Source organism: Nannospalax galili, unplaced genomic scaffold (genome assembly GCF_000622305.1).
Source record: "Nannospalax galili isolate Female #2095 unplaced genomic scaffold, S.galili_v1.0 scaffold307, whole genome shotgun sequence".
In the NCBI taxonomy this organism is placed as follows: Eukaryota; Metazoa; Chordata; class Mammalia; order Rodentia; family Spalacidae; genus Nannospalax; species Nannospalax galili.
In genome coordinates, this window is record NW_008359625.1 from 4,609,224 (window position 1) to 4,622,439 (window position 13,216).

Below are 13,216 nucleotides of genomic sequence, written 5' to 3' on the forward strand. Positions count from 1 at the left end.
ATGACCAAAAATTCATTGTATACATGTGTGAAATTGTCAAAGAATTTCAAAAAGAAAGGATGGAGAGAGGACAGAAGACAGAGAGAGAGGAGGGGGTGGGCAGGGGAGGGGAAGGAAAGTACAAAGGACTAATACCATCCAGCCACTGTGGAAAATGTTTTCCACCAAAATTAAAGATAGAATTACAACATGATCTACCAAGTCCATATCGGAACATTTACTCAAAAGAAATGAAACTTCTCAAAAGAAGTTTCGGGTAAATACTGGTGTTCCTGTGCTCACGGCAGCAGTGGCCAAAAGACACCTTACAGAACATGTAACTTACTCAGTTGACAACCCTTGTACAGATGATCTGGGCAGATTTCTTTTGAATCATGATCATCCATCCTAGTAGGTATGGAACTTGTGGTGTAAAACATGGACTCTGTAAAACAAGAGGATGGGGGTGAAGGAAACATGAAGACGTCTGGCCTCACCATGAAACAGTAGTTCCTGACAGCCTAGGCAGCCCCTCCGCAGGGTGAAACATGCACACTAGGGCACCATGAGAAGCATGGTTAGTGAATGATTCCAATTCTCAGATGACTGCTACTGCCATGCAGTGCTGCGGTTGTGCACTCAAGCCAGGGGAGCCTCTGCTGTCCAGTGACTTACCCTGAGCAGAGCCTGGGGTTGTCCTTGCGAGCTCACTGGCTGGGCCGACAGAGGCATGGGCCAAGCTCTTACCAGGGGTCCCAGAGGCTGCAGCTCTGTGGCTTGAGGAAGGTGGAGGTGACTGAGGCAGCCTGCTGACCTGCACAAGGGCAGTGGTCTCCCCAGCTGTGGTCATGACCTGACTTTTCAGACTCTGGCCTCCAGAGCACAATGCATTATTTTCCCCAGTGACTGCTGCTTTTAAGCCAAAGCCACTGGTATTACTTTTAGCACCTTTAGAAGTTTTATCCATAATTTGACTAGAGCCATTTGACTCTATCCATGATTTGACTAGTGCATTATGGATACATTTACCAGCCCGAAGTGTATTCTCTTTGTATTTACCATTCAGAAATGTCAGATCTGGGTCACTGTTGGTGATTCTGCCAGTGGTCTGGAGATCCCAGAGTACAGCTGCACTGCTTTGATGGTTGCTAGGTAAAGCCATTTCTCTTGGACCATTGGCTGTGGCTCTATAATTTAAAGCTGCTGTGGCTGTTCCAGCCACAGTTGCTCCATCAGCATGACCAGTAAAAAGAGGGACATACTGGATGTTTTGACTCTCACTCTTGCCTTTGACATCCATGTGCTGTGAGGAAGGCACACCCTTTCTGATGGTTATGGCTTCAGATATATGTGCAGAATCAAGAGACGAGCTGGTGGGACGTTGACTCAGGGATGAATTGGAATGATTCTTATAAGAGAAGCCATCTGGACCCCCATTCTCTGAAAACTTCTGGCTTTTTCCCATTTGAGTGGATACTCGAAGACCAGCAGCCTTAGAGGAGATGGAGGAAGGCTGAGCACAGTCTTGACTTCCCAGATACTTGATCTTGTTAATGAGGTCATTTATGTCATCTGTCTGCACATCCTCCAGGGGAGCCTCGCAGCTAGCGACATCTGGGCTGGGTGGACCAGACCTCTGAGATGAGGAAGAGGGGAGAAATTCTAGGCTGCTCTGAAGGAAACGGTCTCGACTTTTGCTTCTTCCTCTAGATGCTGCAGCTCTGCGATGGGAATTAGGAGCTGGAAAGAGAACACCAAAGTGAGAAAATTCGAGCTCGTGTCATTGAGTTCCTACTTCTGTTGTCTCCTCTTTGTCTGTCCAGCCTTGTTAGCCCAGTACTATCAAGTGAGCTTTCCTGGCCTGGTGTGTATGAATCTTAGGGTAAAGCTAGAACCAAGGCCAGGATGAATAGCAGCAGTCCATGATCTAAAATGAGAGGGGGACCCAGGGCTCTCTGCTCCTCTCCTGGGACTCACAGGGTCCCCCCACTTCCCAAGTCCCCTAGGTAGAGCTGTTTTCATCTTCTGGTTCTGAGTCAGCTTTCATAGCTTCAATGAATGTACAGCTGGACTGCAGCAAATTAGGGGAAATTTCTACAACCCACTGTTATAATATGAGTGTACCTCACTAAACATGTATAACATTGAAAACAAACAGAAAAAGGACCATAGGCTCTAGCTATGGCTTCGTTTGCACTACAAATTTTCTAGGTTTCTTCCTCTAGCTCCCCCAGCCCCCAGTGCTCAAACTTGCTACCAAAAGTAAAAAGTAAAGCCAAGCATGGTGAATCACACCTGTAACCCCAGTGCTTGGGAGGCCAAGGCGGAAGGATCAGGAGTTCAAGTCCAGTCTTGGCTATATATTAAGTTCTAGACCAGCCTGGGTTACATTGAAAAAACAAAAACTCTAAAGCCAATACTAATTGTTCTGTCCTCCATGGGCTCAAGTATCTGAACTCTAGGTCCCCAGTTGGTGATGCTGTTTGACCAGATCATAGAACCTTAGGAGGCATGGTCACTGAGGGTGGGCTCTGAGTGTTTATAGTTTCACCATACCTGCAGGTTGCTTTCTCTCCTTTGTGTTTTCTATTGAACATGTGAGCTCTCCACCTCCTGCTCCTGGCAGCATGCCTCATATGAGTGCCTATCATGACGAACTCATAACCCTCTGGAACCATAAGTCCAAATACACTCTTCTGTAAGTTGCCTTGGTCATAGTGTTCCATCACAGAAACAGAAAAGTAACTAACATGCAGATAAGCAGTTAGCTTCTCTCTAAATGGGATGTCACAGCTGCCCAGAAGTAAGGAAGGAAAGAGTAAGCAAGTGCGTGTGTGTGTGTGTGTGTGTGTGGCAAGCCCATGTGCTTATGAAGAACAAGTATTTCTTGTCCTACTATAGGGGAAAGGGAACAATAGTAATATAGTAAAAGCAAACATCCTCCTGACAAGATGGCTAACTCAGTAGGTTAACTAGAAGTGACAATAAATACATAACTCTCTCACAGACACAGTGACCTCACATTGGAAAAACCCCAAAATCCACCTCCCTAGACACTCCCAGAGCAGAGCACTACAGTATGGAAGAGACCTGGTGACACGAGAGGTGCAAGCAGTGCTCCACTGGGATGTGAAGCCTGAAAACAGGACCATATCCTTCAGTCTTCTACAAATTCAGTTTTTCTCTGAGGAACAAGGATGAGGTAACTATAAACTATTCCCCAAATATAGGGAGGTGTAATTTTTCACTACTTCACTATAGCATCTTGGAACCATGTATTCTATTTGTGTCATAAAATTCACCTCTTCTGTATCTACTTTTGAAAAAGGAGTGCCAGTGAGATGCCTTAGCAGGTAAAGACATGCATTGTCACACTAAATAAATATAGCTGGGCATGGTGGCACTCGCCTTTACTCCCGGCACTCAAGTTCAAGGCCAGCCTGGTCTACATAGTGAGTTCCAGGACAGCTCCAGCTACAGGGAGACCCCATCTCAAAAAGAAAATTAAGAAAAAAAAAGAAAGAGTACATGAAGTTATCAGAAAAAAGTGATGGGCAGATATGGGAGGAGTTGGAGGGGAGGGAGTGGGCATGGATTTGATCAAATTTTCCATGCTTATATCCCTGTATGAAATTCTCAATAAATTTTTTTAAATATATATAAATGTTTAAGAAGTGGCATCATTTCACATCCCACTGGATGGTCATTAAAAAAAAACTGAAAATAACAAGTGACACAAAGAATGTGGAACAATTTGAAATTTGTATGAAAACATGGCAGAGCTGCTACAGAAAACAGTACAGTGGCTCCATGAAACACTCAACAGAATTAGAAAATGGCCTAGCAATTTGGCTTCTGTCTATACTCCCAAAAGAATCAAAAGCAGGATTTCAAGAGGTGCCATTTTCCACACAACAGCCATATTGTGGAACAAATAAAGGGTCCATCAACTGATGATCGATAAACAAAATAAGGCACAGCTATATGATAGGATATTCCTCAGTCTTAAAAAAGGAAGGGGCTGGAAGATGGCTCAGTTGGTAAAGTGGATGACCTGTGCTTGAGACCCAGAATCCACATAAAAAAACTGGGCATGGCCAGGTGTGGTGGCTCATGTCTTTAATCCTAGCACTCAGGAGGCAGAGGCAGGCAGATTGTAAGTTCTCTGTGAGACTGAGGTCAGCTTGGTCTACACAGCAAGTTCCAGGCCAACTGAGATGCTGTCTCAGGAAAAAAAAGTTAGACCTGGTGGCATGTGCTTGTAAAAATAAAGCTGGGCATGGGGGGGCGGGGAGGAGCAGAATCGGGCAATAGGCAGATCCCTACCAGTCAGCTTAGCCTAATTGTGAGCCCCAGTAAAATGAGAGATGCTGTCTCAAAAAAATAAGGTGGACAGCACCTAAGGAACAGCACCTGTGATGGACTGGGTGGCCTCCACATACATACATGCATCTGCATTACTTGCCCACATACACACAAAAGGAAAGTAATTCTGCCAGATTTTACAACATACATGAACCCTGAAGACCTTGGTGAAATAGTCATAAAAGCACAAATATGATATGATTTCACTTGTATGTGATACCTAGAGTGGTAAAATTTACAGTCAGAGAGGAGACTGCCAGGGAGAAGAGGGCATGGGGGGCTATTCAATGAGAACAGAGGAATTCTGGAAATGGATGGTGGGATTAGCACACAATAGTGTAGATGTACTTAAACATTATGAACCTGCAAACTTTAAAATGGTAAGTTCCAGGGCTGGAGAGATGGTTTAGAGGTTAAGAGCACTGGCTGCTCTTGCAGAGGACCCGGGTTCGATTCCCAGCACCCACATCGTGGCTATGAACCATCCTTGACTCCAGTTCCAGGGGAATCCGAAGCCATCTTCTGACCTCCACGGCATTGCACAACATGGGTGCACTCACATACATGCAGGCAATACACTCATACACATAAAATAAAAATAAGAAATAAAATATTTTTTAAATGGTAAGTTCCCTTTTAAATTTGTGTTTTGTTTTGTGCTGGGAGTACCCAGCATGCCCAGATAATTTTATTTTTTATTTATTTTTTTGGTCTTTTTGAGACAGGGTCTCCCTGTAGCCCCAGCTGTCCTGGAACTCACTATGTAGACCAGGCTGGCCTTGAACTCACAGAGATCCACCTGCCTCTGCCTCCTGAGTGCTGGGATTAAAGGCGTGATCCACCATGCCCAGCACCCACATAATTTTTAAAAGTTTTTTTTTTCTTTTTTTTGCTATGCTAGGGTATGAACACAAGGTCTTGTGCATGTTAGGCAAACCACCTATCATTTAATTGCATACTCAGCCCCGAAATTATATACTTCATGCTTCGATTATTGGACAACAATCTAATTTCTTAAAAATGCAGCACGGGGGACTGGAGAGATGGCTCAGTGGTTAAGAGCATTTACTACTCTTGCACAGGATCAAAGTTCAGTTCCTAGCACCCATGTGGGGCTGCTTACAACAACCTGTATCCTCAGCTCCAGGATACCCAGCACCTTTGGCCTCTACAGGCACCTGCACTCACATGCACATACCCACACAGACACACATGTATATGTAATTTTAAAATAATAAAAAATAAATTAAAAATAATATTTTAGTGTTGCTCTGAAAAGACACATGGTGATAGTCTCGTGAGATATTCTGACTTATCCATACATCAAATGTTTTAATCACAAAAATGTACATGTGCAGTCAGTAAGATGGCTCCCCTGCTAACCTGAGCTCAAGCCTTGTGACCCACACAGTGAAAGAAGAGAAAGAGTTCCTGAAAGCTGCCCACTGATTCCCCCATACCACACAAATAAATAAGTAAATGTAATTTTTAAAAAGTATGTGTGGGCTGATAAGCTAGCTCAGTGGGTAAAGGTCTTGCCTCCAAGCCCAACGACCTGAGTTCAATCCCAGGACCCACATGGTGGAAGGACAGAACTGGCTCCTGCAAGTTGTCCTCTGACTTCCACACACTGTGGTGCATGCACACACACACACACACACACACACACACACACACAAATACAATAAAAAATAAAAAGGTGTGTGTGTATAAGTATGTATATGTACATTCATAAATGTACTCTGCTCTTGCAGAGGACCCGGATTCGATTCCTAGCACCCACATGGCGTCTACGAACCGTCCTTAACTCCAGCTCCAGGGGAATCCGAAGCCCTCTTCTGACCTCTGTGGCATTGCACGACACAGGTGCACTCACATACATGCAGGCAATACACTCATACACATAAAATAGAAATAATAAAATATGAAAAAATAATAATAATGAAAAGAAAGTAATTGGAACAAAATTGGCAACTGGTGAATCTCAAAAACGTTTGTTGCTCTTGGGAAAAAGCAAACTTTTTTTTTTTTTTTTGAGAGAGGTTCTCCCAGTAACCCCAGCTGGTCTGGAACTCACTATGTAGACCAGACTGGCCTTGAACTCGCAGAGATCCGCTCACCTCTGCCTCTGCCTCCCAAGTGCTGGTATTAAAAAGCATGTACCACCAAGCCCAGCTTAAGCAAACTTTTTTAAAAATATTTTTTATTTATTATTTTTTGTGTATGAGTGTACTGCCTGCATGTGAGTGCACCTGTGTCGTGCAATGCCATGGAGGTCAGAAGAGGGTGTTGGATTCCCCTGGAACTGGAGTTAAGGATGGTTCATAGCCACCATGTGGGTGCTAGGAATCGAACCCGGGTCCTCTGCAAGAGCAGTCAGTGCTCTTAACCACTGAACCATCTCTCCAACCCCAAAGCAAACTTTCTTAAATCAGGGGAAATATCAATTTGCAAAATCACATATATGTGATGATTTCAATTGTATTAAAATGGTGTGTACATCAAGGAAAGGTTTAAAAGAGCAAATGAAGGGAGTTTTCTACAGTGAGGTTAAGATTTTTTTTCTTAAATGAAAGTTTTGTGAATTTCATACAATATACTTTGATCATATTTAGATCCCTTCCCCCGTCTGTACCTACCCCTTTACTATCCCAAGGTTGAGCTTTTTAAAAAATTTTATGTGTATGAGTACATTGCCTGCATGTAAGTACATCCATGTCATGCAATGCCCATGGAGGTCAGGAGAGGGCGTTGGATACCTCAGGAAATGGAGCTACAGGTGGTTGTTAGCCACCATGTAGTTGCTGGGAATTAATTGCTGAGCCATCTCTCTAGCCCTGCCAAGTTTGAACTTTTAGGAGATTTCTTTCCTTACAATTTCTGTCATTTTAAAATTCACACAATTAGAAAGGGAAGGTACATACGTCTCGACCCAGGAGGGTTCCTCCGGATGTGCTTGCTGTTGCAGATGTCTTGGATGCTCTGGACCACATCTGGACTCAGGCCATGTTCCTTCATGATGGCCAGCACCTTTCTGTCCATCAAGTTATGGGACCTGAGGCAGTTGAGGTAACTGCAGTTCCCTCGGGTGAAGTGTTCACAGATGTGCAGTCTCTCACAGGGCTGTGGCTCGCTACAGATCTGTTTCCGACCCTCTCCTTTATAACTTTTGCATATCTATAGAAGGGAGAAATAACACAAAGATGAAAACACCTTCTTGTACCTTCCACACATTTGTTAAGGAAAGCTCAAGTGCACGAACATCCCTGAAGCAAGCAGGGCTGTACCAAGAGAGAGAAAGACATGCCTATTCCACAGTCCTTGAGATGAATTCAACTGGTGATTTATCTGAGGTAGGTCTGCAGACTAATTGAAAAATATTGATGCCCAGCAAGGTGGTGTGTTCCTGTAGCCTATCACTCAGGGGACTGAGGCAAGAGGATCACAAGTTCAAGGCAAAACCCTATATGAACAAATCGTTATTTTAAAAAAGAAATATAATAAAGATAGTGATAAATTTAATAATTCCTGGGAGAATCAAAACAAAATGGCCAATTACGTAGAATATGTCATAAAGGAGTCTGAAAAGAAGTCTAGGTTTGGATCCGAATTTACTGTATGGTTCAAAGAACATATGTCTTACCAGAGACTTGGGGAATTTGGCAGGAACTTTCTCAAATGATTACCTTCCCTCCCCGCTCCTCCTTTCCCTTTCCTTTCCCTCCTTCTTTTCTTATTTTGTTTTTATTTGATCTTTATTGGCTTAGTCAGGGTCCAGAGCCTCTGAAACAAGCAGTGTGATGGCTTTCTCATTTTGGTTTTTCTTTTTGCCTTTGCTGAGGATCAAATCCAGAGCCTGCACCATAATAGACAGACAGCCCTACCACTAAGCTACACCCTGAACCCTTGTTTTTGTTTTTGGAGACAGAATCTCATTATGTAGCCCAGGCTAAATTCCAATTCACAGTCCTCCTTCCTTGACCTCCCAAGTGCTAAGATTGCAGGCGTGCACCGCCACAACCAGCTCCATAAGAAAATTGGCTCATTTCTATCTAAACACACATGTATCTGTATCTGTGGCTTTACAGAGATAGAGTTCCTACTGAAGACAGGAACCTTGCTGCTGAGGCCAGGCCATGTGACTGCAGCTCTGGAAAATGCTGGATTAGTCTGAGGTCCCAAAGGCAGCTGGATGACCTCATAGGACCCAGTGACCTCCTAGTTTCTGTTTCCTTTTCTACAGCATAAGGAAAATATTTGTTCTGTCTGCCTGTCTAAACTCCATCGTTAAACAGAGTAAATAATAAATAGAAGACTGCCTTGTGTCAGGCATGGTGGCACATGCCTTTAATCCAAGAACTTGGGAGGCAGAGGCAGGTGGATTTCTGTGAGATCAAGGCCAGCCTGGTCTACATAGCAAGTTGCAGACCAGCTGGGGCTACAGGGAGACCCTGTCTCAAAATACAAACAAGCAAACAAACAAAAAGACTGCATTGTACAAAATATGGAGCCTGAGTCAAGTATTTGAACCATTAAATGTGAAAGCCAATATGTTTAGTAACAAACCTGAACTCCAGATAGTTTCAAAATGAACACATTTGTAAGCTATTTCAATAGACTACAAACCAGGTCTACCTGGTTCCCCTTGATCTGTCTGGCTGCAAAGAGGCTGATTCCAAGAACAGCCACGAGCTATACCGGTAGCCCCTGAAACCAGATTCAAGGACATAACTGTTAAAGTCTCCTGTCCAGATTCAGGACTTTAGACACAGTTTTCAACGAATGGTGTCTGAACCCAGCACTATCAGCACCACCTGGATACTTCTTAAAATGCAAATCTTGGGAGAACTGGGATGTAGCTCAGTCGGTACAGTTCTTGCCTAACATGCATGAGGCCTTGGGTTCAATACCCAGCACCACATACACCAGGGATGGTAGTGCATGCCTGTAATCTGAGTACTTGGGAAGTGGAGGCAGCAGGTTTGTTTGAGGCCAGCCTGGGTTAGACAGGGTCATCTTGACACTGAAAACAAACTTAAAAAACAAAATCCAGGGGTAGAGGGATATAAGTTGGTAGAGTGTGTGCGTAGCATGCACAGAGCCCTGGGTTCAACCTCCAGCACCACACAACCAGGGAATGGTGCTCAGTGTCTGGAATCCCAGCACTCCAGTGGTGGAAGCAGGAGGATCAGGAGTTTAAGGTTATTCCCGGCTATTCAGGGAGTTCAAGCAAGGCCTGATTGGAATGCCAGGCTGTCTTTTTTTTTAAAAAAAAAAAAAGGCAGGGCTGGAGAGATGGCCCAGCAGTTAAGAACACTGGTTGTTCTTGCATAAGACGCAGGTTCCAATCCTAGCACCCATATGGCAGCTAACAACTGTCTGTAACTCCAGTTCCAGGGGATCCGACACCCTCTTCCGATCTCTGCGGACACTGCACAACACAGGTGCATTTACATACCTGCAGGCAATACACACATACACATAAAATAAAAACAACGCAATTTTTTTTTTTAACGGCAAATCCAAGATCTGGGGAGGGGGACACTATTGAGAGGAATGGTACATTATTGTAATACTAGCATTTGGATGACTAAGGCAGGAGGACCAAGAGTGGAAGGATAGCCTGGGCTAGATAGTGAGTTTCAGATGGTCTCAGTTACAAAGAGGATAGCTTTCAGGAGTCGTTCTCTTCCACCGTGTGGGTCCCAGATATTGAACTCAGGATGTCGGGTTTGGTGGCAAGCGCCTTTACTGAGTCAGTCATCTTGACTTAAGTTGTTTATGGTAGGGAGTATGTCTTGTCCATTGCTGCCTTCGGTATTTGACATAGTGCCTGATAATGTACAGGCACTTCTGAATCTTAACTGAATACAAAACAAATGACAAATTCAATGATGCCCAGAAGGGTTTAAACCCTTGTCCAAGGTCACACAGGTAGTAAAAGATGATGAAAGACTGAAAATATTTCCCTGTGGGGAAGGGAGGGCAAAGGGAGAGGAGGGGGAGGGGAGGGGAGGGAAAGGAGAAAATGGACAAGAGAGGGCCAAGCACACAGAATGTTTGGAGCTGTGAGAGAAATAGCATACAGTCCTTCCCAACAACAACTTTATAGAATACCTTACCTTCTTATCTCCCTGGAGCTCAGTGGTCACCTCAAAATGACCTGGCATGCCAAGTTTTTAGGTTCTCAAAAAGGGTTGAACCCTCAAGAAGTCTCCAATCTATCTTGTCATATCTAACGGTACATCTGAATTCCAACCTTCCTTATGTTATCCACTACATACCTTCCACTCACCTGCCTCTTCCATATGGTTCTGTGCCTTTCTTTTCAGGGTCAGGTTAACACTGACACTGTATTGATACACTCAAGGATCCTCCACTCAAGGATTTTCCTCGGTTCAGATATTATACTTTGAGCAACATTGACTGACCCTCAAATCTATGTGGATGAGACGTAATTGTCTACCATTTTCTCATCTTTCTTCTAATTACAGAAGTTCCCAAGTTTTAGGTAGGGTTTAGTTACCCAGCTAGAAACTACATTTCCCAGCCTCCCTTTCAGTTAAGTATGACCATGTGATAAGCACTGGCCAGTGAGATGTGAGCAGATGTTGTTTTTTTTTTTTAAAGGAAACTGCTTGCTTCCTAATTCCTGCCTATAATCCCATTGGCTATAATGAGTGAGAACAGCCTGTACCCAGAAATGGAAGCCACAGCTTGAAGATAACAGAACTGACCTACTAGCCTGAGGCCCTGGATGACAGTATGGGGTCCAGCTTCCTGACCATGCAACCTATCTGCCTGCCCAGGTCCAGGCAAGACCTAGAGCTGGCAAACTTTGCTGTTAAGGGCTGGAGAGTAAATATTTTTGGCTCTTCAGGCCATTTGGTTTCTGTTGCAACTACTCAGCTGATCCTTGAAGGGTGAAAGCAGCCATAGGCAATCTGTAAACAAATAAACATGGCTATGTTCCAATAGATCTTCATTTATGGACAGGTGGTAGGCTGGATTTGGCATCTGGGCTGTAGCCTGCTGACCCTTGATCTAGGCTATCAAGTAGTAAAGAACTAAAAGTATATTTATTGAGTCACTGCATTTGGTGTGATGGGAACTCTGTCACAGCAACTTAGCGTGTTCCTCCATCTTCCTAATCTTTCCAACTTAATTCAAAGGCCACTCTGATGTAAAGCATCTATCAGTCCTACCACTATTATGTTTTCATCTCGTCTTTGCTCACACTAGGATCCCTGACAGCCTAGTGGAGGAGGCATCCAGACTCAAATTCTTACAAAACTTCAAGTAGCATAGTAATTGCTGGAATCTCTTCAGGTCACTCAGTAATAGCTTGCTGCCTGCAGAGCCCTGGTGCTGACCTCAAAGTCTTTCTGCTCCTCCTCCAACATACCCACAACACAGTACTACCCATTACACTCTGCCTGATGTTTAAACTGAGGAGTCATGACTTACCTCGGGCATGAAAAAAGGGTCACTCTGGACTAGGAGCACTGCCAGTTCCTCTTTGTTAAGCCCAGAGAGCTCATGATTCTTCAGGACCTGGAAGTTCTGTTCTGAGAGAACTTCATGAGAATATTTGCATAAGTTCCTGGAAGGAAAGAGGACAACGGTCAGTGTTTCTATTTCACAGAAGAAAAGAAAAAGAAAGCATCCATCCATATAGGACACGAATGTGGAAAGAGGACCAGAAAAGGGGAAGAAATTTTGAATTTTAAAGGAGTGGGAGGGGGAAAAAGAAAGGAAGGTGAAATACGTGCAAAAGCAGATGAGAAAATTTTGGGAGAAGGGACCAGCAAGAGGGCACAGGGGGCACAGGGAAGAGCAATGGGTATAATAGGGTGTATATATGAATATGCTATAGAGAATCCATTACTTTGTATGCTAACCTAAAAAAATGAATTTTAGAAACAAGCAGATTTCAGTGATAGAGAGCTTGCTTAGCAGGTGTGAGGCCCTAAGTTCAATTCTCAGCACTTAAAAAAAAAAGACGGAAAGAAAAAAAAACATTCATAAAATTCTCAGCAAAGATCAATGCTTTAACACAGGTTAATCCTACTTAAAGAACATGATTTAAAAGGCCACCTAAAAGGTCAGCTGGGGCTACAGGGAGATGCTGTCTCAAAAAAAAAAAAAAAAAAACCCAAAACAACAAAAAAGCCATGTATGGTGGTGAATGTCTTTAATTCCAGCACTTGTGAGACAGAGGCAGATGAATCTCTGTGAGTTCAAGGCCAGCCTGATCTACATAGCAAGTTCCAGGCCAGCCCGGCCTATACAATGAGACCTTGCCTAAAAAAGAAAAGAAACAGCTAAATCAGGAGGAGGCATATATTTTCTGTGCAAAATATATTCGCATATACACATATACATAGTATTTGACTTTAATTTTTTCAAGATCACATTTTTAATTTTTTAAAGTTATTTATTTATTAACCACATTCTTAGAAGAAGCATTTCATTACAACAGCATTGACATATTCAATAAAAATTATCTGAGCTAGGATGCATCTCTTACAAAATTGGCTGTATATTTTTAGGTTTACAGTTGAATTATTACAGTTATACAATATTGTACTCAGTATAAACCCTATAAGACATAAAATTAAATGATGTTACAACGTTTAAAAAAGATCTCCACTTCGTTGTCAAAACACACAGTTTCATCCAGAAAAATTCATTCCAAGGCTCTTGACATTGAGACGTTTTCACATGCATTTCATGCATTTCTAATCTCTATATACATGACTATCACTGGTCACAGTCACCCACCTTCTGAGCTCCTCGGCATCTGAGCATGAATACAAACTCCTCAGGTAGACAGCCTTCCTCTCCCACTAGAGCCTCCATACTCTGCTAT

At 43.3% G+C, this 13,216-nt stretch overlaps 1 protein-coding gene across 2 annotated transcripts in view; it reads right to left on the reverse strand.

The window, feature by feature from the left end:
• Zc3hav1 (zinc finger CCCH-type containing, antiviral 1) overlaps positions 1–13,216 on the reverse strand; it is a 58,213-nt gene that overhangs the window by 24,910 nt on the left and 20,087 nt on the right. Inside the window, exons 2-5 of one of the 2 annotated variants that reach the window (XM_008823482.3) lie at positions 11,812–11,947; positions 7,269–7,521; positions 1,039–1,719; positions 326–424 (exon numbers count right to left, since the gene is read on the reverse strand). In XM_008823482.3, coding sequence (XP_008821704.1) covers positions 326–424; positions 1,039–1,719; positions 7,269–7,521; positions 11,812–11,947 — 1,169 coding nt within the window. Of the gene's footprint in view, positions 1–325; positions 425–654; positions 1,720–7,268; positions 7,522–11,811; positions 11,948–13,216 lie in introns of both variants that reach the window. The other variant, XM_008823483.3, reaches the window with a different exon arrangement.